Genomic DNA, 27149 nt, shown 5'->3' on the forward strand with positions numbered 1-27149 from the left:
GTGTTAGATTACAGAGGATGTGCAATAAAAAACCGCAAGGACATTAGATACTTGATGTAGACGTGGCAGTAAGAGGTAAACCCCCCCCCCCAAAAAAAAAAACAACCAAGACCACACTGAACATTCAGTGAGACACACGCTAGTGACACAGAAACATCCTCAGACTGTGTCACATTTTTTCTAAGAAAGATCCAGAGTACACGTTGTTGCAGGGCAAAAAGCGCGGCCCGCGCCGGGGCGGCTGCGGCAGTCAGTCTCTGGCTTCTTAATAACCTGTTAGTCAGCCCTCTTAATCACAGGCTTCCTTTTGTATAGGGAACTGGCTCTGCAGCCCATTCAGGTCTGGCGAGGCCTCGCTGGGGATGAGCTCACACAACAACAGACCAACACTCCGCTCAATGTGTCCTCCGTGCACCTGAGCAGTGTTTGCTGCCACATTTTCGGAGACAAACAAACCGGGTCTAGGAAAACGAGCCCCCCAAAAAAAAGAAGCGACGTGAGCACTTTAACCTAAATACTGCGTAGTATACCTCAGCACCAACTCATATCTGGTAATGAGGCTCTCTCTGGCACAAAACATTTTCAGATGGGGCTCAGGGACAAAATAATGCATATTAATATGGGGGTCCATGACATGACATTTATTTGAGAACCACTGGTTTAACTCATATTTCGCCAATTGTGCCTTTTGACGCAACCCGCAACTACCATAAGCGACTTAATAAGCCGACATGGCAACACTGCACCTGAACTCCTCGGGTGAAAAGTTAATAGCAAAGCCCGACCGATGCCAGACTCCCAGACTGCCAATTATTACCAACGTTTTAACAGGCATTTTGTCATAATCAATTGAGAGAATAAGACCAAAGTGACTTCTTCAGGCACGAGAGATGCCTGAAGGGTCTTGTTTTGACCGAAACGTTGCTTAAGTAAGCAATAGTGTTTCCTAAGTGCAGACGGCGTGCAGTTCAGCATATTCTTCTTATTCTCTACAATGATCCCTGCCTACAATGCCTTCCTGTCATAATCCATTTTACTTGAATTAAAGTAACATTTAAGAAGTCGCATGCACGCCATCCGCCTGGGTGACGGCAGACTGCTGGGCGAGTGCTGGCGCTTTGGCATGATGTGGGGCGTGACCATATATGGAGGTGTGACGTGACACACAGAAATGCAATTTTTCATAGTAAATGAGACCTACAGTCGCAATGAACAGCTTTTTCAATGAAAATAAATAAATACAGAACTTAATTTTATTAAAAAACTTAAGCCCTATTCCAATATTTTCAGAAATAGCCTGTCTAGAAGCTCACAACGCAAGACAGAAGCAAAGTCTCAATGAAAAGTGCATGTTAATTTTTCAGTTAACCCGTCATAGAGTCATTAAAATAATTGTTGTTTGGAGGTCTACAATTAAAAGACGACACTTGAAACAACAGGATTTAGTTTCTAAAGATATTTGCAGAATGCACATTTATTTGATGATAGTTTTTACTGACAGCCGCAGTCAATGGCAATTATAACTGCTAGAAAAGCACCACGGGAATTTTAGATAGACTATTAAATGTTTATTAGTGTTTGATCAATATTTAACTCATTCTGAACGGGAACCCCTTTTGGTGTTTTAAGCATTTATGTTCTACTTTAGCTATTGAAAAAAGATTTATGCTGCTATTTATTGAAAAATTGTGAAAATGCGTTGCAAATCTTTGAATATGCCGTATCGTATATTTCAGAGCGAGCGTTTTTTAACTTTGCTTCTGGGGGAGGTCCCTGGAGCAACATATTTTCAGATGAAGGTCGGCGGCCAATTATATATTTTTTTGGGGGTCCTTGACATGAAAATGTTTGAGAACCACTGACATAGAAACAGGTTTTTCAAGAAAACCATCAGGATTTAGAAGACTTTGTGGAATTTGTAGAATCTTTTCTCAGGTCTAAATGTCTGCTATTTTTGAAAAATCGTGAAAATGTGCCTCAAATCTTTGAATATATATTGTTACAGAGTGAACATTTTAACTCAATTCTTTGCTTCTGGGTTGGGGTCCCAACATATTTTCAGATGGGGGAGACGTATTACAGAGGCATATTACATATAATTCTTGGGGTCCTTGACATGAAATATTGAGCACCACTGATACAGAAACATGAGGTATTTCAGAAAAATGTCAGGATTTTGAAGACATTTTAAACATTTCGACGTCAGGCCTAAATGTGTTAAGCAATAATACATAGTGGCACACTACTAGATATTGGAACTGCAGCCGTTGGCAGGCGGTCTAAGGCAGAGTGTTGTAGATCATGCCATCATGGTAAAGCAGGACTTTGATGTATTATATTATTGCTTAAAACCACAGTTTCATTAGTACTAATTATGATTGGGGAAAACAAAAGAAATTGAAAACAACTTTATTACCAACAGCGGCTGGCTGGCTAGGTTGTAATTAACTATGATATAATAATAAGGCAGTGGCTCTCAACCTTCTTTCATATCAAGGCCCGTTATTTATTTGGGATTTGATCCACCATTTGATGACATTTAGCCCATTTTGACCTGAGATCAGATTCTACAAATGTCTTCTACATCCTGACAGTTTTCTGAAAAAGCTGTTTCTATGTCATAGGTTCTTCGATTTTTCAAAATTGGCAGACCTACAAGCTCGTAGCGCACCACTCGGTGGCGCGCTATGAGCTTGTAGATCTGCTATTTTTCAATAGCTAAAGCATAACATAATGCTAACACCAAAAGGGGTTCCTGCCCAAAATAGTTTAACCTCTCAGACCCAAAACTGATCCAAATAACAATTCTTCTACATTCTGTAATTGTGTAGACTTCTTGTAAACTAAGTAATGCAGATGTTTTAACAATAATGTAACTCTTGAGAGCGTAAAAAATGAAACCAAATGGACTCGTACGGGTCCATAATGGTTTCATTCTACGCTCTCAAGAGTTAAAGAATTCTATAAGGTTACCAACTCTCCGTCATTTAGCTGGGGAACCCCCTCAAGGACAAACTGTTGGTCCTCCCCGGACCACTGGTTGAAAAACCACTATCATAAGGCATGGGTCAGTCAGTACCCCTCACTGACACGGTGTTGGTTTTTCTACAAAAGGCAACAGTATGCCATCTTGAAAAGCATCTCCCACATTACTATACTGCACAGAGCCCACAGTGCGGCACACAGACCCCCTTTTCCACCTGTTGGTGCCCAATGGGAACCGGTTAAGTTCTTTTTGGTTCTTAGTCCATGAGCCAGAGCTCCAAAATTGGAACGTTAATTATGAATTGAGTGTGCAAAACCATACCTATATTAGATTGTTGTCACCATGAAACTTCCACCGGTTGATTACGTACAGGAATACAATAAATGATTGTATTACAAATTTAAAAAAAAAAATATATATATATGCAAATGAGGCATTATATAGGAAAATATGCTAAAATTTGAAAATATGAGAAAGCTACTACTGTGGAAGGGTTATCATATATTAATTTACGTATATTGATCCTATAAAAAAAAAAAAAAATATATATATATATATATATATATATATATATATATATATATATATATATATATATATATATATATAGGTATTGTTTAGCCCACTCAATTCATAATTAACGTTCCAATTTTGGAGCTCTGGCTCATGGACTAAGAACCAAAAAAGAACTGAACCGGTTCCCATTGGGCACCAACCGGTGGAAAAGGGGGTGCAACCATAGATGCCAGGATATAGACTGTGTGAACTGTTTTTTGGCAATTACCTCTCAAAATAAATCCCCACAGACCAGGAGTTGTGAAGCTAGCGCTTCAACAAAGGGTTTCTCAGTGGCGTGTACCAAAAAAAACCAAAAATCCAGTGAAGCATATTCCCAAAAATATTAAACGGGTTACCGGGTACCGCGACTCAAATGTCAGGTCGACGAGGACAAAGTACTCAAAATAATATTTTGTCCTCCTTGACCTGAAATCTGAGAGGAAATATGTGGTATGCGTTTCCTCGAGAAGCCTTCCTTTGACCCAGTGGTGGAAAAAGTACTCAATAGTTTTACTTAAGTAAAAGTACCAATACTGCAATTTAGAAGTACTTCGTTACAAGTAAAAGTACGGAATTGAAAATGTAATTGAGCCAAAAGGTCAAAAGTATTGGCATCAAAATGTACTTAAAGTACTAAAAGTATTCATATTGCAGAATGTCAAAATGTGTACAAAATCTTTTGAAAATAGCCGACGCATTGTGAGCTTGTAGATCGGCTATTTTCAAAAGATTTTGTAGATCAGCTATTTACAAATGGCCAAAATTGATAGGTGGATAGTGGTCAATGTATGTTTTCTAATCAAAATTAAAATCGACAAAGTAACTAGTAACTAAGGTTTTCAAAATTGCACTTAAGTGCAGTACTTAAGTAAAAGTACTTAGTTACTTTCCACCACTGCATTTGACTATGCAAAAAAAAAGCATTAAACTGGAGTCCAATTGGAGCTGAATGCCGGCCCATGTCGTCCGCCCTGAAGACGGACCGGGCCGTCAGTCATATATCTCGACGACCGCAGACAACCCCCAGAGATGTTATTGGGCTATATGTAAACGTATACCCCTTTCAGTCTCTTTACCGGTAAATGTCTTCACGCCAGTTCCTCGTAACTGCAGCTAAACTGGGCTACTGACTCTGGAAACTCACAAGGGGACGCAGGCAGCCGCGTGCGCCTCGGTGTCACCTTACATGTAAACAGAAAGTGGCACACATGTTGACGAGGCAGCATGACCAGGCATTTTTTTTGTGTGTTTCCAAGCATTAAAAACAAATGCGGAGTTCCTTTTTTATTGCTGGGAAATATCCCTGAAGAGTTTCTAATGCATGATAAGTATTTAATCAAGATCCTCTTAGCAACAAGAATAAGAAAGCAATCACACGACGCTGGTACCAACAGGACCCACCGACGAAAGAACAATGGATGGACATTACTGAGGAACTGTATGTTATGGAAAAACTAACATTCATACTTAAGACTACAAGAGGATAAGTTCTATAAAAAGTGGGAAAAGTGGGATCTCTTCTCTCAGCCTAATCGATAATATAAGTGGATTTCAATGAATGTATTTTGTTTTTTTGTTTCTCGTCTTCTTTTTTTGTGCCTTTTTTTTCTCGTAATGTTTGTTTTGTTGTCTCAGTTTTTTCATCAATAAAAATTAAGTTAAAAAAAAAAAGACAAATGCGGAAATTCAAGGTGGATTTGTGTGTACTGTGTGACACTCGAGCTAATTATCTAGAGCTTTTTACATGATTTGTCCCCGAGGCTGTTTTTTCAACCAGAATCCAATGACAGATGTTTGATATCACCACCAGCCACTCGCACAGAGCTGTGTTGTCTGGCAAATGACTGTGGGGAGATGATCTCATATCAGTCACCTGCTCCCCTATACACAGAGCAAACCAACAGGTTGACATGTTGGTGATATGCCAATCAGGAAGGGATGTACATGGGTGCTAATTAACAACTTAAACCCATTTTGGGGCGGGAACCCCTTTTGGTGTTTTAAAGCATTTTGGGGAAAAAAACAGATCTACAAGCTCATAGCGCGGCAACCAAGTGCCGCGCTATGAACTTGTAGGGCTGCTATTTTTGAAAAATCGTTTTTGTAGAATTTTGTAGAATCGAGCTCAGGTCTAAATGGGTTATAACAAGCCATGTTTTATTATTTAATGTATTGCGAAAATACAGTAGATGGTGTTGTTGTGAAACTTGTGATGGTGTAGCTTGTCGATTTATTTTTGCAATGTTTGCAAAATGTTTGCAGATAATGGCCAATTAGCCCCCAAAACAGGGATGCCAAAAAGTAGTGTTGCGTAGCCACTGAGCCACGCACTGCTGGGAAATCTAAATTCAATGAATTGGCTTGGAATCCCCGGAGAAAACCAGTGGTAACAAAAACAATCTCGATACTCATGATAACCCCACATATACACCCTTATGTCTTTGCACTGGTTCTGTGATGCATTTCGAACGGTTTCGTCGACTAAAACTATGACGAAAAATGTTCGTCGACTACCTTTTTCCACTGAGGAACACTAAATGGAAACTAAATGAAAATTGATGATGATGACTACAACTAAGACTAAATATACTGACAATTTCGTCAACAAATAAAAACTAGACTAAAGTGTTAGGAAGGGACCAGTGGACAAGAGATCCAGTATAAGTCATTTTATACTTGGTTGCATGCTGAAAATACAAGCTCACAACGCGGCGCAGCGCAACGCGTTGTGAGCTTGTAGATCGGCTATTTTCAGCAAGTGTAAAATCAGCCATTACGACGGCATCAAGGCCCGCCAAAATACATTTTAGTCGTCTAAATGAACTGTAGATTTAGTCGACTAAAATCGAATGATATTTAGTCGACTAAAACTAGACTCAACACTAAAACATTCCAGGTGACTAAAATGTGATTAAAACTAAATTAAAAACGTTTCAAGAGACTATGGCCCAGTCACTAAAAGGAATAGGAATCTCTGGAATCAAATGGCTACGCAAGACTAAGTTTAAAAGTGGTTAATGGGTAGTACTCTCGCAAAGCCAGACGATCAGAGATCTCCGCCGACCGATACGTGTACATGGCGACATCTACATTTTATGCAGTGGCTAGAACAGTGGAAGAAACGGCCATGCGGACAAACCTACACCTATAGTATAGTACAGGTTTGAAAACAAATCAAATCATATCACCGTACCCAAAACGAAGAACCACCTCAAAGTCCTAGGGTTCCATCTTGCCCCACCCTTGTCCCTTAATCCCTAAACTTATTTGCCATTATTATTTGCCATTATTTATTTATTTAATAATTTTTACTATTTGGAAAGGTAATTTATAAAAAAATTATACTTATTTGCCATTATTGCCATTATTATAATTTTTTTTACTATTTTGAAAATCATTTTAAAATAGTTCAACTAGCCGATCTACATCTACACGTTGTGAGCTTGTAGATCAGCTATTTGAACTATTTTAAAAGGTTTTTAAAAATAGTAAAAGAAAATGGCAAATACGTTTAGGGATAAGGGTTAAGGGGTGGCGCAAGATATAGCCCCTGTTCTACAATGTAGCTGTAGATTTCTAAATTGTTTCCACTCTCTAGACGTGATCGGTATGAGCAGCGATCTCCAAAAAAATTGGCGGATCGGATGAGTCCCTAAATTCTCTTAGGAAAGACCTGAAATCATGGCTCCATCTACACACTAACTGGTCATAGTTAGCTTCCGACCCTGGATAGCCCATCTAATGTGCTCTGGACTGTTCTCTCAGGGTACCTCTTGTCCTATGTATATAGCTCCCAGCCTTATATATAAGGATTATTTGTTATATGTTTCATGGTTGTTTTGTTTGTACAGTGTGTTTGTGCATAGTTTCATGTTACAAGGTGGACCACAATGGAAACAAGCAAAGGCTTTTTTGTGTCCAAGGGCCGATTCATACTCCTATTTTACCGCTGTAGTGCCGAAATGATTTCGGCTCGTCAGAAAGTTTCAGTAGCACAGAAGAGCCGACTTTAGGACGGTACCCGCCCCCCCCTGAACCTCAAATGACGTCACATTGTAGGCTCTACAGCGCCGAACCGACTTTTATTCGGCTCTAAAATAGGAGTACGAATCGGCCCTAAGTCGGTTGAGTCTCACCACACTGGTGGAATAAGTACTCAAATGATTTACTTAAGTAAAAGTATCAATACTGCAATGTAAGATGTACTCTGTTACAAGTAGAAGTCCCATATTCAAAATGTACTCAAGTAAAAGTACAAAAGTATCGACATCAAAATGTACTTCAAGTAAAAGTACTCATATTGCAGAATGTCCTGTTTCACAAGTTTGAGTTTGTGTACAAAATCATTCGAAAATAGACGATCTACAAGCTCACAAAGAAAACATACATGAACCATGAACCACCCTACATACAATGTGTTGCATGAAATGCAATTCATGTTAAACCATTCAAAAAACATTGCAGTGGAGTAAAAGTAAAAAAAATCTGGCTCTGAGATGTAGTGGAGTAGAAGTAAACGTAAATTGGAAATACTCAAGTAAAGTACAAATACCTCAAAAGTCTACCTAAGTACAGTACTTAACTCATTTTGGACGGGAACCCCTTTTGGGTGTTTTAAGCATTAAGTTATACTTTATCTGTTGAAAAATAGCAGATCTACAAGCTCATAGCGTGCGCTACGAGCTTGTAGGTCTGCTATAAAAAAAAAATAGTGTGCACACTTTTGAACATATATTCTTCCACAGCGATTTTTTTTTATTCAAATCTTTGCTTCTGGGAGGTCCATGGAACAACATACTGTATTTTTGGGGGTCCTTGACATGAAATAGTCAAGGACTATTCCTCATATATACTATGAGGAAATAGTTTTTTGGTAGAATCGGCCTCAGATCTAAATGGGTTAACCCATTCTGTATGGGAACCGTACATATTTGGTGTTTTAAGCATCATGTTATACTTTAGCTATTGAAAAATAGCAGATCTACAAGCTCATAGCACTGCACCGAGTGCCGCGCTACGAGCTTGTAGATCTAATATTTTTGAAAAATCGTGAACATGTGCCTGAAATCTTTGAATATATATTGTTACAGAGTTGAACGTTTTAAACTCAAGTCTTTGCTTCTGGGGGGTCCATGGAACAACATATTGAGCACCACTGATATAGAAAACTCATGATTTAGAAGACTTATTTTTTTATTTCGACGTCAGGCCTAAATGGGTTAAGCAAACGTAGAGTACTTTAAAGTTATACTTAAGCATTATTACACGAGAGGGTTTAACGTGATTATTGCCACGACAGTGATGCGGTAAGGAACGAGACGAAGTCGAGTTCCGCAAGCATCACTGATGTTCTACAACAGTTACCCTTAAAACTAAGAAAATCGCTGAAAAAATATTTTTTTTAATGACAGATGTTGTCACTACGACCACAAATGTCCCAAGAAACTATTAGCCTGAGAAACTATATCTAGCCTAGCCACCGAGTTTGCTAGCACTCTGGGAAAACAGAGCGGCTGAATTCTTTGTTTTGATTAGGTGGTGAAGGGTGCTGATTTGATCCACGGCTAGAAGCCGTTTCAACCAATCAGATTGCTTCCTCGAAACGACCATGTTGTAGAATTTAGTTCCCACCAGTGTGTCTCTCTCACCTGTCTCGAGTGACCCTCTTCACCACTTTGAAGGCCCTCAGCACGCAGGCTCGTCCCTGCCACTGGCCGCTGTAGCGGTGGAGGTGCTCGTCACAGGGCAGGAGATGCAGCTGGACCACGCTGAACATGCCGTAGCCGTCCTGGACCAGAGCACACAGCCTGTATGGGGAGGAAAACCAACAGGCGACATGCACAGTTATGTGTCGTTTTTGGCAGCACATTTTGATTTTAGTTTTAGTCTCTTGAATAGTTGATTTAGTCGACTAAAATGTATTTTGGCGGGCCTTGATGCCGTCTGAAAATGGCCGATCTGGAAGCTCACAACGGCTTGTAGATCGGCTATTTTCAGCATGCAACCAAGTGTAAAATGACTTCTATTTGATCTCTTGTCCACTAGTCCTTACCTAACATTTTAGTTTAAATTTGTTGACGAAATTGTCAGTATATTTAGTCTTGGTTTTAGTCATCATAGCTTGGTTTTCATTTAGTTTCTGTTTAGTTTTCGTCAGTGGAAAAAGGTAGTCGACGAACATTTTTCGTCTTAGTTTTAGTCAACGAAATCAACACTGGCAAAGTTATGGCCCTTTTCAGACTGAACACGTTTTTGGTAAAAAGGAAAGCGGAAAAACGCTGCAAAAAATTCCGAAAAACGCAGCAGTGTGCACACACCTTTAATGTCGCAATGTTCACAGGGAATTTAGATTTTTTGTTTAGTCTTTGGCATGAAACATAATTTAGTTGTAGTCATAGTTTAGTCATCTGAAATGTTTTGGTGTCTCATTTTAGTCGACTAAATATCCTGAGATTTTAGTCGACTAAATCAAATGCAGATTTTAAATGTATTTTGGCGGGAAAAATTACACAATATTCAACAATCCATTATTACGAAGTTGCACACTGACATTATATGTGTAGCATGTATTATACATATATTATGTATCATATTTATTTTTTGCAACCCATTTTTTCACCCAGGGTTAATTGTCTCCACCAGGCCGAAGGCATGTGGGGAGAGTATGTTTTGCACTCCGTCCGTCCGTGTGTCCGTCCGTCCGTCCGTGAGCAGCTAATCTCGGCCACCGTTAACCCCATCGATGCCAAATTTTGCACACACACTCCCTGGATGCCAACGATGAACCTCTGCCCCAAACTTTCCACAACGGCCTGTTATAGCGCCACCAGGAGGCCACTTTGTGCAAAACAAGTTTTTGCACAGTACACCTACAGATTTTGTCCAAACATCACGCAAATTGGTACACAGTCTCTCTAGAGCCATTCAACGAAACCGGTCTTTCAGATTTCTCACACTCCATCCTGATTGGTTAAGATTGGCTTCCAAAATTCACAGGAGTGCTCAGTTTCAAACAAAATGCTGCAAATCATGAGCACATCGCGTGATTTCCGTGAAATTGTGCACCCACATTCCCACTAGGCCGAGGACGAAATGCCACATGAACAATTTCAACTCAGACTCAAGGTGGCGCTATAACTGGCCGAAAAGTGTTTTTACCTCTAACTGCATGGATCTGTGGATAACTTTGTATGCCAACTCCCTAGAGGCCAAGGAAAAACCTTTGCCTGGAATTTTTCACATCTGCTCTTTATAGCGCCACCAGGAGGCCGACATATGTAAAACACATTTTCTATTATTACTCCTTCAGATTTTATCCAAATTTCACGCAAATCGGTATACACTATCTCCATAGTCATGTGATCAACACGGAGCGGCACCATTTCCCATCTTCCATCCTGATTGGCTAAGATTGGCTTCCAAAGCTCACACGATTCGTCCATTTCGAAAAAAGGCCACAAATCACAAACACAGTGTGCAATTTCCGTTAAATTATACACGCACATTTTCACTAGGCCGAGGACGACATGCCACAATCTTTTCCTCAAAATCAGCCTCACGGTGGCGCTATAACAGGCCAATTCCTGTTTTTAGCTATAACTGCATCGATCTGTATACAACTTATGTATGCACACATGGAAAAACATTGTACCTGCATCCCTCCAACACGAACCTCCGGCCCAAATCTTCCTCAACAGCCTGTTATAGCGCCACCATGAGGCCACAACCTGACCTGCCCTGGTGGAGACCTGTGCCGATTGGCACTTTGTCTAGTTATCTAATGTTATCCTGGGCACTACACTTCTTCTGCCAACCTGGGGAGAGCAACGGACTAACCTCATGCTTCCTTCTATGCATTAGGAGTCCCAACAGGGGTGGACTGGCCATAGGAAGTACCGGTCATATTACCGGTTCAAGTTATATATGATATGATAAATAAAATAAAAAGGAAAGGCAGGCAGGCCAATAGGCGGCAGGTCACCGGGAAAGGTCCGGGCCTGCTGCCATTCTGCCAGTGCCATCATGATAATGATTCTTGTGAGAGCAACAAAGGGTTGTGTAGTTGTATGTTGGTTTGTATCATTTATGTTGTTCTGTAAAAGTGGTGGTATTTGGTCTTGTTTGTTTGTGTGTGCCTCAACGGAGCGGGCGGTAGAGTTTCTGCTATCTGCGCGCTGGTTGTGGTGGGCTGGTCTTTCGTGCGAAAATGATTTTTTGTCCCAGTCCAGAGTCCCTGAGTCCCAAGCCTGACAGGGGGGGAGTTTCCCAGGTTGGATGTAGCGCGTGGAAGGAAGTAAGGAACACGTTATTCCAAGCAGTTCCTTTCCCCTCCATCAGGCGAAAATGTCAACGGCATGACGCCCCCAGGGCCATGTCCTAGACTGATAGTCTTGAAATCCTGCCTCAAACTGTTTGCTGACAGAGTCTATCCCAACATCACCAATAATAACACACCACACAAAGACAACTGGAAGGAGATTACATGATCCAATATGTCCGTTGATTCTGACCGGGGCGGATGAGCTAGCTAGAGAAAAATCCTCTGTGGTTAATGTTTGTGTTGTTGCATTCGTTATTCTAAAATCGGCAAAGTAACTAAAGTATTGGAAAAGTGAGTGAAGTAAAGTAAAAGTATATCAAAATTGTACTTAAGTACAGTATTGGGAGTAAATGTACTTAGTTACTTACCACATGTGGAAGAGACAAAAGTAACAGATGCACTGTGCATCTAAAATGCAGTGCGTTGAGAAAAACAACACCTATTGTCAATCATGTGCAGGTCAGATAACGAACCACCATCTATACTGGTTGGTTGGTTGATTGACTGATTGACTGATATATTTCTGTTATTGTTACCGTTCTCTAATTTGTTCTGCAACATGGCAAACATTTGTTGCAAATAAGATTTTTTAAAAAAAGGAAAAAAATATCTAATACAACAACAGATGATAACAATGTATATGTATATAATGTAAATGATAGATTTATAAAAATGTAAAAAAAAAAAAAACGGACAGGTCATTTTCGACCGGGGCGGGAACACAAACAAAAGTAGGTTAACATGACACAAACAAACAAACAAACAAACAAACAGAAAAGCCCCCCCCCCCCCCCCCCCCCCCCCGACATTGGAGTAGTATTATTTGGGCTGGGCTGGTACACGACAAGCCCAACTGTAGCAGCGTTGACAGTGGGAGACCTTTGGCCTACACAGTTTACGAGGTTGCTGCTGCCTTGCACTCCACTGCTCCCAGCGAAGCAGGAAGCTTGAAACCGCTAAAGGCTACAGCACCTCAGCCCTTATTCAAGCCCAGACACAGCCCAAGTACCGTACCAGCCCTGAGAGTAAACACTGGAGTTCATATCCCCTGGTTAGAGCAGCGTTAGAGAGGGGAGGGAGAGGGGTCCACATGGCCTCTGCCAGGGAATGGGAGGGGAGGGGAGAGGAGAGGAGAGGAGAGGAGAGGAGAGGAGAGGAGAGGAGAGGAGAGGAGAGGAGAGGAGAGGAGAGGAGAGGAGAGGAGAGGAGTCCACATGGCCTCTGCCAGGGAATGGGAGGGGAGAGGAGAGGAGAGGAGAGGAGAGGAGAGGAGAGGAGAGGAGAGGAGAGGAGAGGAGAGGAGAGGAGAGGAGAGGAGTCCACATGGCCTCTGCCAGGGAATGGGAGGTGAGAGGAGAGAGGAGGAGAGGGGAGGGTCCATGGCCTCTGCCAGGGAATGGGAGGTAAGAGAGAAGGAGAGGGGAGGGCAGGGAGAGAAAACAGAGAAGAGGGGGAGGACGGTTGAGAGAGGCCAGCAATAGACACAGGTTCAATGCCATCCAAACATGTGTGGCGTGGCGTGCCCGTCCAGGACACTAAGAACACCACTGATTGGGCCTATAAACAGCTTGTGTTGGTAAACACAAAACTCTGTCTGTGTTTGCTTTGGATGGAAATAGATGCCTAACCAACATTTTTAACATTGATATATATATATATATCTTTTTTATATTTACAAACACACACGCGCACTTGCACAGTTTGCACGCACATGCACAGTGTGTGTGTGTGTGTGTGTGTGTGTGTGTGTGTGTGTGTGTGTGTGTGTGTGTGTGTGTGTGTGTTATCCCCAGGTGTTTGTTTTTCCCCCATTCCCATTTTTTAATCAAGCCAGCATAACTATAGTTTGGGGAGATGATATCAAATGTTTTATCGACTAAGCTAAGCACTAAATCAGTATAGCGCAGAGCCTTTTTCATCAGCTTTATTAATAAAAACCCAACGGTAGAATATACCAGAAGCAAAGGTCCTAAACATCAATACACTGACTAATGCATTGCAGACAGTATAGTTGCAGCACTTTCTTTCATTCATCAACACCTAAAATTAAGTATTTCTCGTCTTTTAAGCATTATGTTATTCTTTAGCTATAGAAATATAGCAGATCTACAAGCTCATAGCGCGGCACAGAGTGCCACGCTACGAGCTTGTAGATCTGCTCTTTTTGAGTAGTGCAACCACTCCAAGGAACAGCAATGTCCGTGTTCCTGTGTTAACCTATGTGTTAACCTATGTGTGTGGCTATGAGTACCAGTAGGGGCAAAAGTGGCGCTGTTGTGCCAGAAGCAGAGAGAGAGAGAGATAGTGTTGCACTGTTGCCTAGTGCTAATTACAGAGAGAGAGAGAGAGAGAGAGAGAGAGAGGCAGGGGGAGAGGGTTGCACCACTCAGTTCACACAGGTGTGATTTTTTTTTAATTGTGAAAATGTGTCGCAAACCTTTGAATATATATTCTTTCAGAGCGAACATTTCTAACTTAAATCTTCGCTTCTGGGGGGTGGGGTCCCCTGGAACAACATATTTTCAGGTGGGGGTCAGCGCCCAATTACATATATTTCTGGGGGTTCTTGACATGAAAATGTCTGAGAACGACTGACATGTAGGCTTTTTTCAGAAAACTGTCAGTATTTAGAAGACATTTATAGAATCGTCCTCAGGTCTTTTAAGACTGGTTCACACTCGTAGCGGTTCCTCGGAACAAGTCCATGTTGCAGAGAGAGGCAAAGAAAACAGACTCCGCCAGGCTTAGACTGGCATGTGCACAACTATGGATAGACTAGAGCAGTGGTTCCCAAACCTTTTCATGTCAAGGACCCCCAAATTGACACTAATTAGCACACGGACCCCCCCCCCCCCCCCATTTGAAAAGGTATGCCAGGGACCCCCCATAAGAGAAGTGTTGTACGGCTCTAGCAGTGATTCTCAACCCGTTTAATTTCAAGGTCTCGGTCCCAGTTTGACATTAGTCTACGGACGGACGCCCATTGAATGGCATTTCTATCTCTGGGACCCTACATATCAGATACTGTGATGGTATATTCCTGCTGGGCATTGCTGCCTGACGCACCTCCTCCAGTGCCTTTTGAACAGGTGTGCTGTGACACCTCACTGAACACCTCTGGGGTCATCAGCTGGGGACCGCCATTCATCAACGTTTCGCTCCTTTAACCCCAGTACGTCTCATGGTGGCGGAGCGGTGGCCACCCCCTGCTGATGCCCTAGGTGTTTGTCCCCTCAATTTATATAGTAAAATCTATGTTCATTCAACTCCGATAGTGTACAAATGGAACCAAATGGACCCGTTAAGAGTCCACTTGGTTCCATTTGTACACTCTCAGAGTTACAGACCCATAAGGGTCCATTTGGCTACAAACTATCATTTAAGCTGGGGACCCCCTGGAACTCCCTCAAGGACCCCTGGGGGTCCCCGGACCCCACTTTGAGAACCACTGGACAACACAATGAAATGTTATATATTTGACACAAAACACTGAATAAGTGAGAAAAAAAAGTAATGTTGTACAGCAGAAATATAAGCTCACAACATGTTGCCGATGTGGCACATTTCCCCATGAGAAACGATCATTGTACGATGAAGCATAATTGGGCCTTCGTAGTTTATATAAAACCAAACAATATCAGGCTCAACTCAACAGTTGGTAGAGCCTGAAATAGAGGTCGTTTACTACACATCAGCCACTGCAAGAGACTCAAATCGAGTCTGCAGAGAGACGTATACAACTTTCACATTTTAAAACCTCAAGAAAGAGCCTGCCTGAACTTGAAAGCCCAGAAAATGAAATCCGAGAGTTTGAGGTGATGATAGATAAGATTGGAAAGGAAAAAAGGGTGACAAGTCTCGTGGTTTGAGAGACCAGGCCTGACATAAACAACCAACCCCTCAAACTGCCTCCCGGTTCAGTTGCTCTTCTCTTTTTTTTCTCTCTCTCGCAGCGTTCCACACAGCCCCACTTCCTCAAACAGCACCCTCGCTCCCAAATACCCTCTTGCCATTGGCCAAGCGTTCAGTCACAGGCTGATTTCAGGAATTTGTTATTGTGAGCAATCACAGGAATTCTCAGCAACTCAGGGGTTGTTCCAGGAATTGCGATCCCATTGAGCCTGTCCAAACACACACATACTCCTTTCACACATAGACACAGGAGTGCGCATGCATTGCAAAGCACGTGCGCGCGCACATTTTTAACTTGGCACCGCCAGTGTACGCGAGTAAAGTGAGCCACACATTAAGAACACAGCAGAGTGAGGCCCCCATTGGCAGGAGGGGCGTGCGGGCGGGATTCTTTCCCCTGTGCTGTCCACCAATCGGTGTGGAGAAAGCGATAAACACGGCTGTAACAGGATCCCTTTGCAGCACATTGTGTTCCTAGAACGCCAGTGAAAAAAATAAATAAGCCGACTCCTCCTTCCTCCCCTACAAACAGTTAATCTTCTTGTTTGTTCTAGTCTGAATTTACGGGAACTAAACATCTTCTTCAAACATAAATATCACACTGGACTCTCCCTCTCTCTCTCTCTGTGTATGTTAAGGCTGCACAACAAAAGGAAAGACATGCATCCACCACGTTGACCATGGGGTGTGAGTCATACTTGTGGAGAGAGAGAGAGAGAGAGAGAGAGAGAGGACATGATGAGAAACAAACTGTCCTTCTCTCTCTTTATACGCTGCATGAGGGCCTGCAGTGGGCTGAGACGTAAACTACTTACAACTGCCACAAGAAGAGCAGGGCGTGGAAAGAAAGCACTGTTTAGGTACTTATTGTCTCCACCAGGCCGAAGGCATGTGGGGAGAGTATGTTTTGCACTCCGTCCGTCCGCGTGTCCGTCCGTCCGTGTGTCCGTCCGTGTGTCCGTGAACAGCTAATCTCGGCCACCGTTAACCCGGTCGATGCCATATTTTGCACACACACTCCCTGGATGCCAACCATGAACCTCTGCCCCAAACTTTCCAGAACGGCCTGTTATAGCGCCACCAGGAGGCCGCTTTGTGCAAAACAAGTTTTTGCACAGTACACCTACAGATTTTGTCCAAACATCACGCAAATTGGTACACAGTCTCTCTAGAGCCATTCAACGAAACGGGTCTTTCAGATTTATCAGACTCCATCCTGATTGGTTAAGATTGGCTTCCAAAGTTCACAGGAGTGCTCAGTTTCAAACAAAATGCTGCAAATCATGAACACATCGCGTGATTTCCGTGAAATTGTGCACCCACATTCCCACTAGGCCGAGGACGAAATGCCACATGAACAATTTCAACTCAGCCTCAAGGTGGCGCTATAACTGGCCGAAAAGTGTTTTTACCTCTAACTGCACGGATCTGTGGATAACCTGGTGGAGACCTGTGCCCGGAAGGGCACTTTTTCTAGTTAGTCATTATTTGTATTAAATACAATACAGTAAACAACTAGACATACATATCTACTATACTGGGCAATTGGGCAAAACATGTATTATGATGCCTCCACCCTCCAAACCTTCAAAACCGCTCTCAAAACCTACCACTTCAATATTGCTTTCCCTAGCCAACTTCCTTTCACAGTTTTTAATGATTTTTTTACCTTAGCTTTTAGTGTTTATTTATTTTCTAATAAAGTTGTTTTTATTTTTTGCTATACCTCTGCCCCCCCATGTAAAGCGTCGTTGGGTACTCAGAAAAGTGCTATATAAGTTTGAGATATTATTATTATCATTAACATGTGGGGGGCACTCTGTGCACATCGAAAAGCAAGTGATAGAACACTGTGATATGTCTTCTTTTATATCCCTGAACCGATTATATGACACAGGTCTCAATGGTTCATAAATAATGTTTGTTATGAGCTGGTCAAGCATGCTCCATTCACTGCTTTGTATTCATGTAACTTCCGGTGCGAGATTCGGCTCCGATGAGAGTGTCATGGCGCAGCACAGTCACGTGATCATGTCACTTCCTTCTCTAAGCTTCCTTGGTTTGGCTAAACCAAAAGCGCCGGCTTTGCGGATTCGCATAGTGTCACGTCGCGCTTGTGCCGCTATAGGCCAACATAAGAACCTGATTGGCTAACCTGAGCCGTCGGCGTAACTCATTGGCTGAGCGTAGCGTAAAGTTTGTGCTGCATAGGAACAACTTGCCTCATTCTCGACATGTATTAAAGCAATTGGCCACGAGAGGTCTCAGGTTACCGGGTATTTTACAATGGCTGGGAGGCGTAGGCAGACCCGACGCGCAGCGGAGGGTCTGCGTCGCAGTCCCGCCCCCTACCAGGGCCCAGGAAATTATTCCCCGTTCATTTTCCTCATAGACATTTATTTAAAGACCCTTTAAACCTCATACAAAGCCAACTCGAGTTGTGACAAATCATGACAACAAAGACAATTTTTCGGGCCGAACAAATAATTAGAAAAAAGAAGAAAACGGCAGGGTACAACACTTCTTTTTGTTGTTTTTCTTCTTTGTAATTATTTGTTTGGTCCAAAATATTGTATTTGTCGTCATGATGAAATGTCTATGGGAAAAATGCATTGGGAATGATTTCCTGGGCCTGGTGTCGTCATGAAAGGGGGCGTGACTGCGACGCTCTATATATGGGCATAAAAGGGACACAGACATAACAAGAAATGCACTCTGCCGAGGTGCAAGGTACATGGCCTACTTGTGCGCAAGCAGAGCGCGCAAGTACTGCTACTAACTAACTTCTATAACAACCGCTGTTCAAAAATCCTTTAGACCCGTTATTGACCTCATACCTTGAAGCGTACCTTAGTTACGTCACCAACAACAGCCAATAAGGGACCGCCATTCTTACCGACATACATACTGTACATACATGTATACATACCACAGCAATTGCGCACTCTGCTTGTGCAAGTAATATCTGTGTGTGTGTGTGTGTGTGTGTGTGTGTGTGTGTGTGTGTGTGTGTGTGTGTGCGCGCGTGTGTGTGTGTGTGTTAGGGCATTAAGCAACTAGTCGACTATTCAACTAGTCGACTATTCAACTACCGTAATTTCCGGACTATAAGCCGCGGCTTTTTACCCATGATTTGAACCCTGCGGCTTATACAACGGTGCGGCTAATCTATGGATTTTTACAGCTAACGCAGAGCCATCTCAGGCTCTGAGCTAACGTAGCTGCGGCTTATAGTCCGGTGCGGCTTGTATATGGGATTTTCCCTAAATTTGGCTGGTGCGGCTTATATTCAGGTGCGGCTTATAGTCCGGAAATTACGGTAGTCGACTAGTAAATCTACTAGTCGACCATGTTGGTACTAGTTGACTACAGTAGTTGATAAAATAAAATAAAATGTTTTTTTTCTTTTCTTCTTCCCGATTTTGTAGGCCTCAAGATCAGGTAGATTATATTATAGTTATATAGTCACCAATGTACATGGTTTAAAAAGGCCAGTGGCATAAGAGGTCTAGTAATAAATAAAATATTAATAATAATTAGGAATGTCCCGATCACGTTTTTTTGCTCCCGATCCGATTCCCTGATAATTTGATTTTGAGCATCTGCCGATAGCGATTTTTTCCCCAATATTTATATTTTATACAGTACAATATCCAGTCTAATGTCATGATATGGATATGGATGTCCCTAGATCACATTTTTTGGCTCCCGATCCGATTCCGATCATTTGAACATGACGTGATCGGCGCCCCGATTTCCGATCACCCGATCCGATAGGGACAACCCTAATAATAATAATACATTAATACTATGTATTTATGACATTATTATTAATAAATACATTATTATTATATACAGTATATAATAATTCATATTAAAAAAACTGCAGTCACTAGAGGGAGGCGAGCTCATCCACATACATCCGAACTCTGAACTTTGTTCGCACGCGCGGCCCAGGCCTGCTGGATCCGGCTGAGTGGGAGCAGCCAGTAGTAGTAGATAGTATAGGAGGGGGAGGGGGAGGGAGGCTGTGGCGTTTGTTTACTGGTGACAGGAAACAGCATGGCAGGAGCAAGCGTCACATCACACCACCGACAGCCAGTCAGTCAGTAGGGTCAGAATTAAGTCTCTTGAATCCAACCCATTTAGGCCTGACGTCGAAAAAAAAAAAAAAAAAACTGTTCGCTCTGAAAGAATAATATATTCAAAGATTTGTGCCGCATTTTTTCACGATTTTTCAAAAATAGCAGACCTGCTATAGATCTGCTATTTTTCAATAGCTAAAGTATAACATAATGATTAGTTTTAAAACACCAAAAGGGCGTTCCCGTCCAGAATGACCCGAGGACGATTCTACAAATGTCTTCTGAATCATGACAGTTTTCTTGACATGTCAGTGGTTCTCAAAACATTTTCATGTCAAGGACCCCCAAAAGTATATGTAATTGGCCGCCGACCCCCATCTGAGAATATGTTGTTCCAGGGACCCCCCCCCCCCCCTCCTCCCAGAAGCAAAGATTTGAGTTAAAAATGTTTGCTCTGAAAGAATATATAATCGAAAAATGTGCCCCACATTTTCACGTTTTTCAAAAATAGCAGATCTGCAAGCTCATAGCGCGGCACTTGGTGCCGCGCTATGAGCTTGTAGATCTGCCGTTTTTCAATACCTAGAGTGTAACATAATGCTTAAAAACACCAAAAGGGGATCCCGCCCCAAAATGGGTTAAGCCTAATTCATGCTTTGCCGCGCGCAACGGTGTTGCTCACAGAAACAGGACTGATCTCTAATCGAAAAAACGCAAAGTATGAATTATTAGTCTGACTCTTTCGTCAGCGGAGTGGCTTTGCTTCCTTCTTCATAACTGACCACCACGTGCTATATACCGTCACCCTCGGCCTCTCCTGTCTCCCCCCCCCCCCCCCCCCCCCCCCCACCACCACCTCTCTTTTTTATTACTCAGCGCAGGACAAAAACAACATGCCTTGAGGGGTGGACAGCTAAAGGTCGCTTGTTGGCTTGAGCTCACATATGGATTTCATTGGTTCATTAACCACAAGGAGACTCGTCAAGCAAACCTATTCATGTCACTGTGTAGCTGGTGATATATGTAATGTATCTATTTTTCTAACAAGATCATTTATCTAAAGATCATTGTCGGGAATTTGTCGCTTTGGAATAACCTGCCTCGAAACCTCTGTTGCATTTACAGTAAATTACCGTTTAAAAAGCATCTTAAATTCCATTTGTGTGTTGTTTTTTTTCCGCTCTCACTTGTAATTTTAGCGATTTCTATTTGCTTTTATCCGAATTAATGTGTGTTGAATACTGACTTTTTAACAATTGTGTACTTGTATATGTACTGGAATGTTTATTCTTATGTGGACCCCAGGAAGACTAGCTGGTTGCTACGGCACCAGCTAATGGGGATCCTTAATAAAAATCTAATCAAATCAAATCAAATTACTGTTGAGTTTTTTGATGATGGGGTGACTATTGAATATGATAATAGTATAATACATTTCTAAGCAATTGACTACTTGAGTTTTAGCAAAGCGATACTTGCATTTCTAAAGCCAGCGGGCCTTTCTTTTCAAGAACCTTTATTACTCATACAAGATCAACACTCCGCCCTCTGATCAGATAAGCACATCAAAAACAACGTTTATAGAACTCCGGCACAGTCAAACATTTTGGTAATGATAGGATATGGGGCTAATTCACGGCTGATTGAAACCAGCTGATTCAACACAACTTAAGCCTTATGTGAATTGTTATTACGCCAAAAGCGATGATAAAAGCCAGCTTGTTTAATCTATGTCCTGACCTAGTGGCCTGCACCTTCACACAACTAGGCGTGATGCTTGCGGTTGCTTTTTCCCAAGTAATGATTAGACGTTACCTTCCAAGTTTGACATTAAACCTAAGCCTTTAGCTTGGAAGCATATTAATGGTGAAGGGGTCCAATGCATCTCTGTGTGCCACCCCAAAGGGATTGCGAACGGGCACACACACCCCACACACAAACTCGGCTCCGACCTGCTGGTGCAGGATTTCAGAAAACATCGTGCTGTCTCTTTTCCAAAGAGAATTGGCCTGGATCGCTCACAGTGGGGCTGGATTCAATTAGCAATGTTTGTGTCCTTTGTCAAGCAATGCCATATGGCTGCAGACAAGAGTGAGCACTTTGTGGGGCCTGCTGCTTATGGAACAATAGCCTTTACTACTGGAGAGAATACACTGTGCCACCAAGGAGAGGCATGCTAAACCCTGTGACCAAAGAAAAACCAGCATGCACTTTGTAAAAGAAAGAGACATTTACAATGTGGTACACACACAGTCATATATAGCCCATTTAGACCTGAGACCAGATTCTACAAAATGTCTCGAGAGTTTTCAGAAACACCTATGTTTCCATGTCAGTGGTGCTCCACCTTTTTCATGTCAAGGAGCCGCAGAATTATCTGTGTTTGGCCGTGGACCCCCCATCTGAAAATATGTAGTTCCAGGGACCCCCCATCTGAAAATATGTAGTTCCAGGGACCCCCCATCTGAAAATATGTAGTTCCAGGGACCCCCCACCTCCCCAGAAGTAAAGATTTGAGTTAAAAACGTTCACTGTGAAAGAATATATTTTCAAAGATTTGCTCAAAGAATATATTTTCAAAGATTTGCTCAAAGAATATATTTTCAAAGATTTGCTCAAATCTTAACGGGTTTTTCAAAAATAGCAGATCTACAAGCTCGTAGTGCGGCACTCTCTGCCACGCTATGAGCTTGTAGATCTGCTATTTGTCAATAGCTAAAGTATAACATAACCCTATAAAACACCAAAAAGGGATTCCCGCCCCAAAATGGGATAACAGACACTCAGTGATTTATTTCTTCCAAATGTCTTTTCGACATGCAATGACTGACCAAAGAGGAAAAAAAGTAAAATATCAACCAGGAAAACGGGTGTGTATACCTGGTTTTGTTCTGGGGAGGGAGGAGGGCCGAGGAACACTCGCCAGGAGGGACTTTGGACTTCAGTGTGAAGCCGACGGAGCGCTCTGCCACCGGGACCGAGTAAACCCTCTGGACCACCACCTCCACATCCTGCCCAGCGGAGGAGCCAGACTGGCCCAGTCCCTCAATGGCTTCCAGCAAGGAGTCGCTCAACTTCCCCGTGCCCTCAGACACGCCACAACAGCGGTTAGCAGTAGCACGGGTGGCCGCAACCTGGGGAGGAAACGACAAAGTCCCGAAATGACAATGAAACACACAGTATCGTTTTTTAGGTATTTTATCGTGTTTTTATGCTCGTGTTTTATTAGTATTGCAGCTCCGAGCGTGCGTTTTGTATGTACCTAAACCGTGCATCTAAGTGACTATGAAGTGAAACTGAACCTATAACTCGATAGAAATTGAAGTTCTGCGAGTTTATTCCACACTTTGGGATCGAGGACGGCAAAGAATGTACAGACACACTCCCCATTTTCTGCCAGCCAGAAAACTCACCTCACTCTCTACCCGACCTCTCTCCTTGTATCCCTTCTTGTCACCTTTTTTGATAGATTGATATTACTAACTAGATGATGCAGATTTATGTTGGTTACTCGTTCACGTTTTTGTTATTTAGATTAGCTTCGCTTGACCACATGTTAACTCATTGTCTCCACCAGGCCGAAGGCATGGGGAGAGAGTATGTTTTGCACTCCGTCCGTCCGTCTGTCCGTGTGTCCGTCCGTCCGTCACCAGCTAATCTCCGGCACCGTTAACTGCCAAAGTTTGCACACACTGGATGCAAATTATGAACCTCTGCCCCAAATTTTCCAGAACAGCCTGTTATAGCGCCACCATGAGGAAGCTTTTCACATTTGTACCTGTAACTGCACCGATCTGCATGAAACGTTGCATGCATTTTGACCTGCATTTTTCACATCTGCCTTTTATAGCGCCACCAGGAGGCCGACTTTTGTAAAACACATTTTTTTTATATTACTCCTCCAGATTCTGCCCAGAAATCCCAGAAACCATTACACAGTGTCTCTATAGTCAAGTTTGCACGATTGGCCCGTTTTGAACAAAAAGTGTCAAATCATGAACACAGCATGCAATTTACGGGAAATGTTTCACGCACTTTCCTACTAGGCTGAGGAATATATCCCACCCTTCTCACATTGGCCTGTTATAGCAGCGAGCGCCACCAGGAGGTCACAACCTGACCTGGTGGAGACCTGTGCCCCGAGGGGCACTTTTTCTAGTTAGACCTGTTACACCTAGACGTTGTTATAGTCGGGTGTTCAAGCCAGGAACAACTCTGTGTAGTCTTTGTGGTTTGCAACTCTTGATTTTTTTATAATCATTTTATTTTATAATAATAATGGGATGAATCTAGAGTTGCAATACCATCCACTGATTGTCCATTCATCCAATTTGCATCTGTGACAAGTATTAAGCAACGTTAAACTCATCAACATTACAGCTGTAGGCCAAGCTTGAATTATCCTCTTTCAAACTGCAAAGCTTTTGTCTCATAAAAACCCACCGTAGACAAAACTAGACATGTTAGGAGCTATGCTTTCTGTCCAAAATATTTCACAGCAATATTCCGAGCCGCCGTGTTTTCTCACTTTTCAACCGGCCATAAAACAAGACGTGTGGGAGAGTGCTTGTTTAATAGAACGCCGTGCGTGACGGGGTGTGGCGCTGCGTCGGCCTCTTCTTTGAGCGCACACGACGTACGTGCACACGCAGGGGTTCTACGAAACAAGCGCTCTCCCACACGACTCGTTTGACGGCCGGTCGCACACACAGCCGCTCGGGAATTATTGCTTGGAATATTTTGGACAGAAAGTAGCTCCCAACATGTCTACGGTGGATTTTTTATGAAACAAAACCTTTGCAGTTTGAAAGAGAATAGTTCAAGCTTGGCCTACAGAGCTGCAATGTTGGCGAGTTTAACGTAGTTTAATAAATAAAGCAGATCGCAAACTCAAATTGGATGAATGGGCTGCTACTGGATGGTATTGCAACTCTAGATTCATCCCATTATTTTTTTAAATCTAGAGTTGCAAATTGTGGCTAATATGCATATAGCTACCATATAGCAGGCGTTTTTAGTATGGGTATAAAGGTTATGCGTATAAAGGTTAAGGCTAGGGTTTTCAAAGTGGGCCTCCCTTTATATAGACACTATGAAAGGCCTATGGGTTGCAACCGTGCAACAGTTAACTCACATACTGCCTTTTTCCCAAAGGACTCCACTACCAAGGACAACTTTAATGACTTATTTTCTTTTATTGATTCAGTGACATCAGATTGTGAAAATGTGGCCCGAATGTTTGAATATATTCTTTCAGAGCGAACGTTTTTAACTCAAATCTTTGCTTCTGGGGAGCGTCCCTGGAACAACATATTTTCAGATGGGGGTCGGCTGACAATTACATATAATTTTTGGGGTCCTTGACAATATTGAGAACCACTGACATAGAAACATGAGGTTTTCAGAAAATTGTCATGATATAGATTTATTTATTTTCGACGTCAGGCCTTTTAACTGTTGCACGGTTGTAAGTAACCCACCCCGAGTGGTGCGGTAAAACGTCATCACGATGACAGACCCACCTGCCTGCCAGAGGGCTCCTCCTCCTCGTTAGTGGTCAACACCTGCAGCAGTCCAAAGGCTTTGGTCAGAGAGTACGCCGGTATGCACTTCACTGCCGGGAGGAGGACTCTGGGGACGGAGGACGCCATGTTGGCCAGTTTGGAATCAGAGTAGACTTTCTGGCTGAAGTGTGTGTTCAGAATCACTGGACCGTTCACACCCTTTATGGTCAGACTTTGCCTGCAGAGAGAACAAAGAGGGCGAATCATTATTTATGCATGATATAATAGCGTTTCTTTTTGCTCTATGGTTGCATCATGACACCCGTTGTTCCACATCCCACATGGATTCTCTTCATGCTCGTCACAACCCGTGTGGGGGCCATGACAAATGGAGGACGCAGGCAGTCTAACACTTTTAACACAATATATGCCCAAGACGTCCACAGACGTCCTAGAAACTACCGCATGTAGGTTTTTTTTTATTTTTATGTAAAAATGTGGGACTAAATGTGGGCACCCCACCCCACCCGCTATTTTGAAAGAATGAAAGGGCACATAATGTGTTAACAATAATCTCTTTTTTATTATTTTTATTTTTATCCCACGGACTCCCACGGAGCAACGGACTTGAACTCATGCTTCCTTCATGCCTGAGTGTTGCTCCTTTACACCTGACAGGGGGGAAGTTTCCCTGGTTGCACGTAACGCGTGGAAGGAACACGTTATTCCAACCAGTTCCTTTCCCCTTCCATCAGGCGCCCCGCCTGATGGAAGGGGAAACAATAATTTATTAACAAAAGTAACTTAATTAAAGAATGCTTACAAACAAAAGAGTGTGGGATGTGTAGTCAGTGTGGATGTGTGATCACTGTAGTGTGTGTGTGTGGGGGGTGTTGTAGGTAGGGTGTGTAAATCAAGTCACAATGGGGAAAGCCGTCATCAGGAGACTGGGACATCTAGACTGGCTGCCACCCAGCCTTTTAGGCCGCAGGGCTCCAGGGAACCCCAATGCACCTCATTTAATTGGGAAGATTGGGACCGTGGCGCAGTGTTGTTTTTGGCAGCAAATTTCTAATTTAGTTTTAGTCATAGTCTCTTGAATAGTTTTCACTTAGTTTTAGTCACATTTTAGTCACCTGGAATGTTCTAGTGTTTAGTGTCTAGTTTTAGTTGACTAAATGTCATACGATTTTAGTCGACTAAATCTACAGTTGATTTAGTCGACTAAAATGTGTTTTGACAGGCCTTGATGTCGTTGTAATGACATATTTTACACTTTGGTTGCATGCTGAAAATAGCAGATATACAATCTCGCGTTGTGAGATTGTAGATCTGCTATTTTCAGCATGCAACCCAGCATAAAACTGGATCTCTTGTCCACTAGTCCATTCCTAACCTTTTAGTCTAGTTTTTATTTGTTGACGAAATTGTCAGTATATTTAGTCTTAGTCATCATAGATTAGTTTTTATTTAGTTTTAGTCAGTGAAAATAGGTAGTCGACGAACATTTTTCGTCTTAGTTTTAGTCGACAAAAACAACACTGCCGTGGCGGCCGACGCCTACTTAGATCTGTGGGGGAGACGCGTCCCCGTTTTTTTTCCTACCCGATTTCGCACCAGTGAGGGGTGGGAGGGGCTGGGGGGCAAGGCGACGTCAATTAATAACTGTCCAATGAATGGACAATTTTGAGTGAGAGTTGCAATCCGCTGACATTGCGTAACACAAACATTGATGACAAAGATGAGGACGCGAATTCTGATTGGCTGGAATGAGGTGATGTATG

General features: G+C 42.5%; 1 protein-coding gene across 1 annotated transcript in view; it reads right to left on the reverse strand.

Annotated features, from left to right (window-relative positions):
- Positions 1–27149, reverse strand: part of spidr (scaffold protein involved in DNA repair) — a 55912-nt gene that overhangs the window by 8796 nt on the left and 19967 nt on the right. Inside the window, 4 exon segments of the mRNA XM_083781771.1 lie at positions 9193–9351; positions 22742–22995; positions 25384–25593; positions 25596–25603. Of these exon segments, the coding sequence (XP_083637897.1) occupies positions 9193–9351; positions 22742–22995; positions 25384–25593; positions 25596–25603 (631 nt within the window).

Source organism: Protomyctophum parallelum (genome assembly GCF_964188405.1).
Source record: "Protomyctophum parallelum genome assembly, chromosome: 14".
Classification (NCBI taxonomy): Eukaryota; Metazoa; Chordata; class Actinopteri; order Myctophiformes; family Myctophidae; genus Protomyctophum; species Protomyctophum parallelum.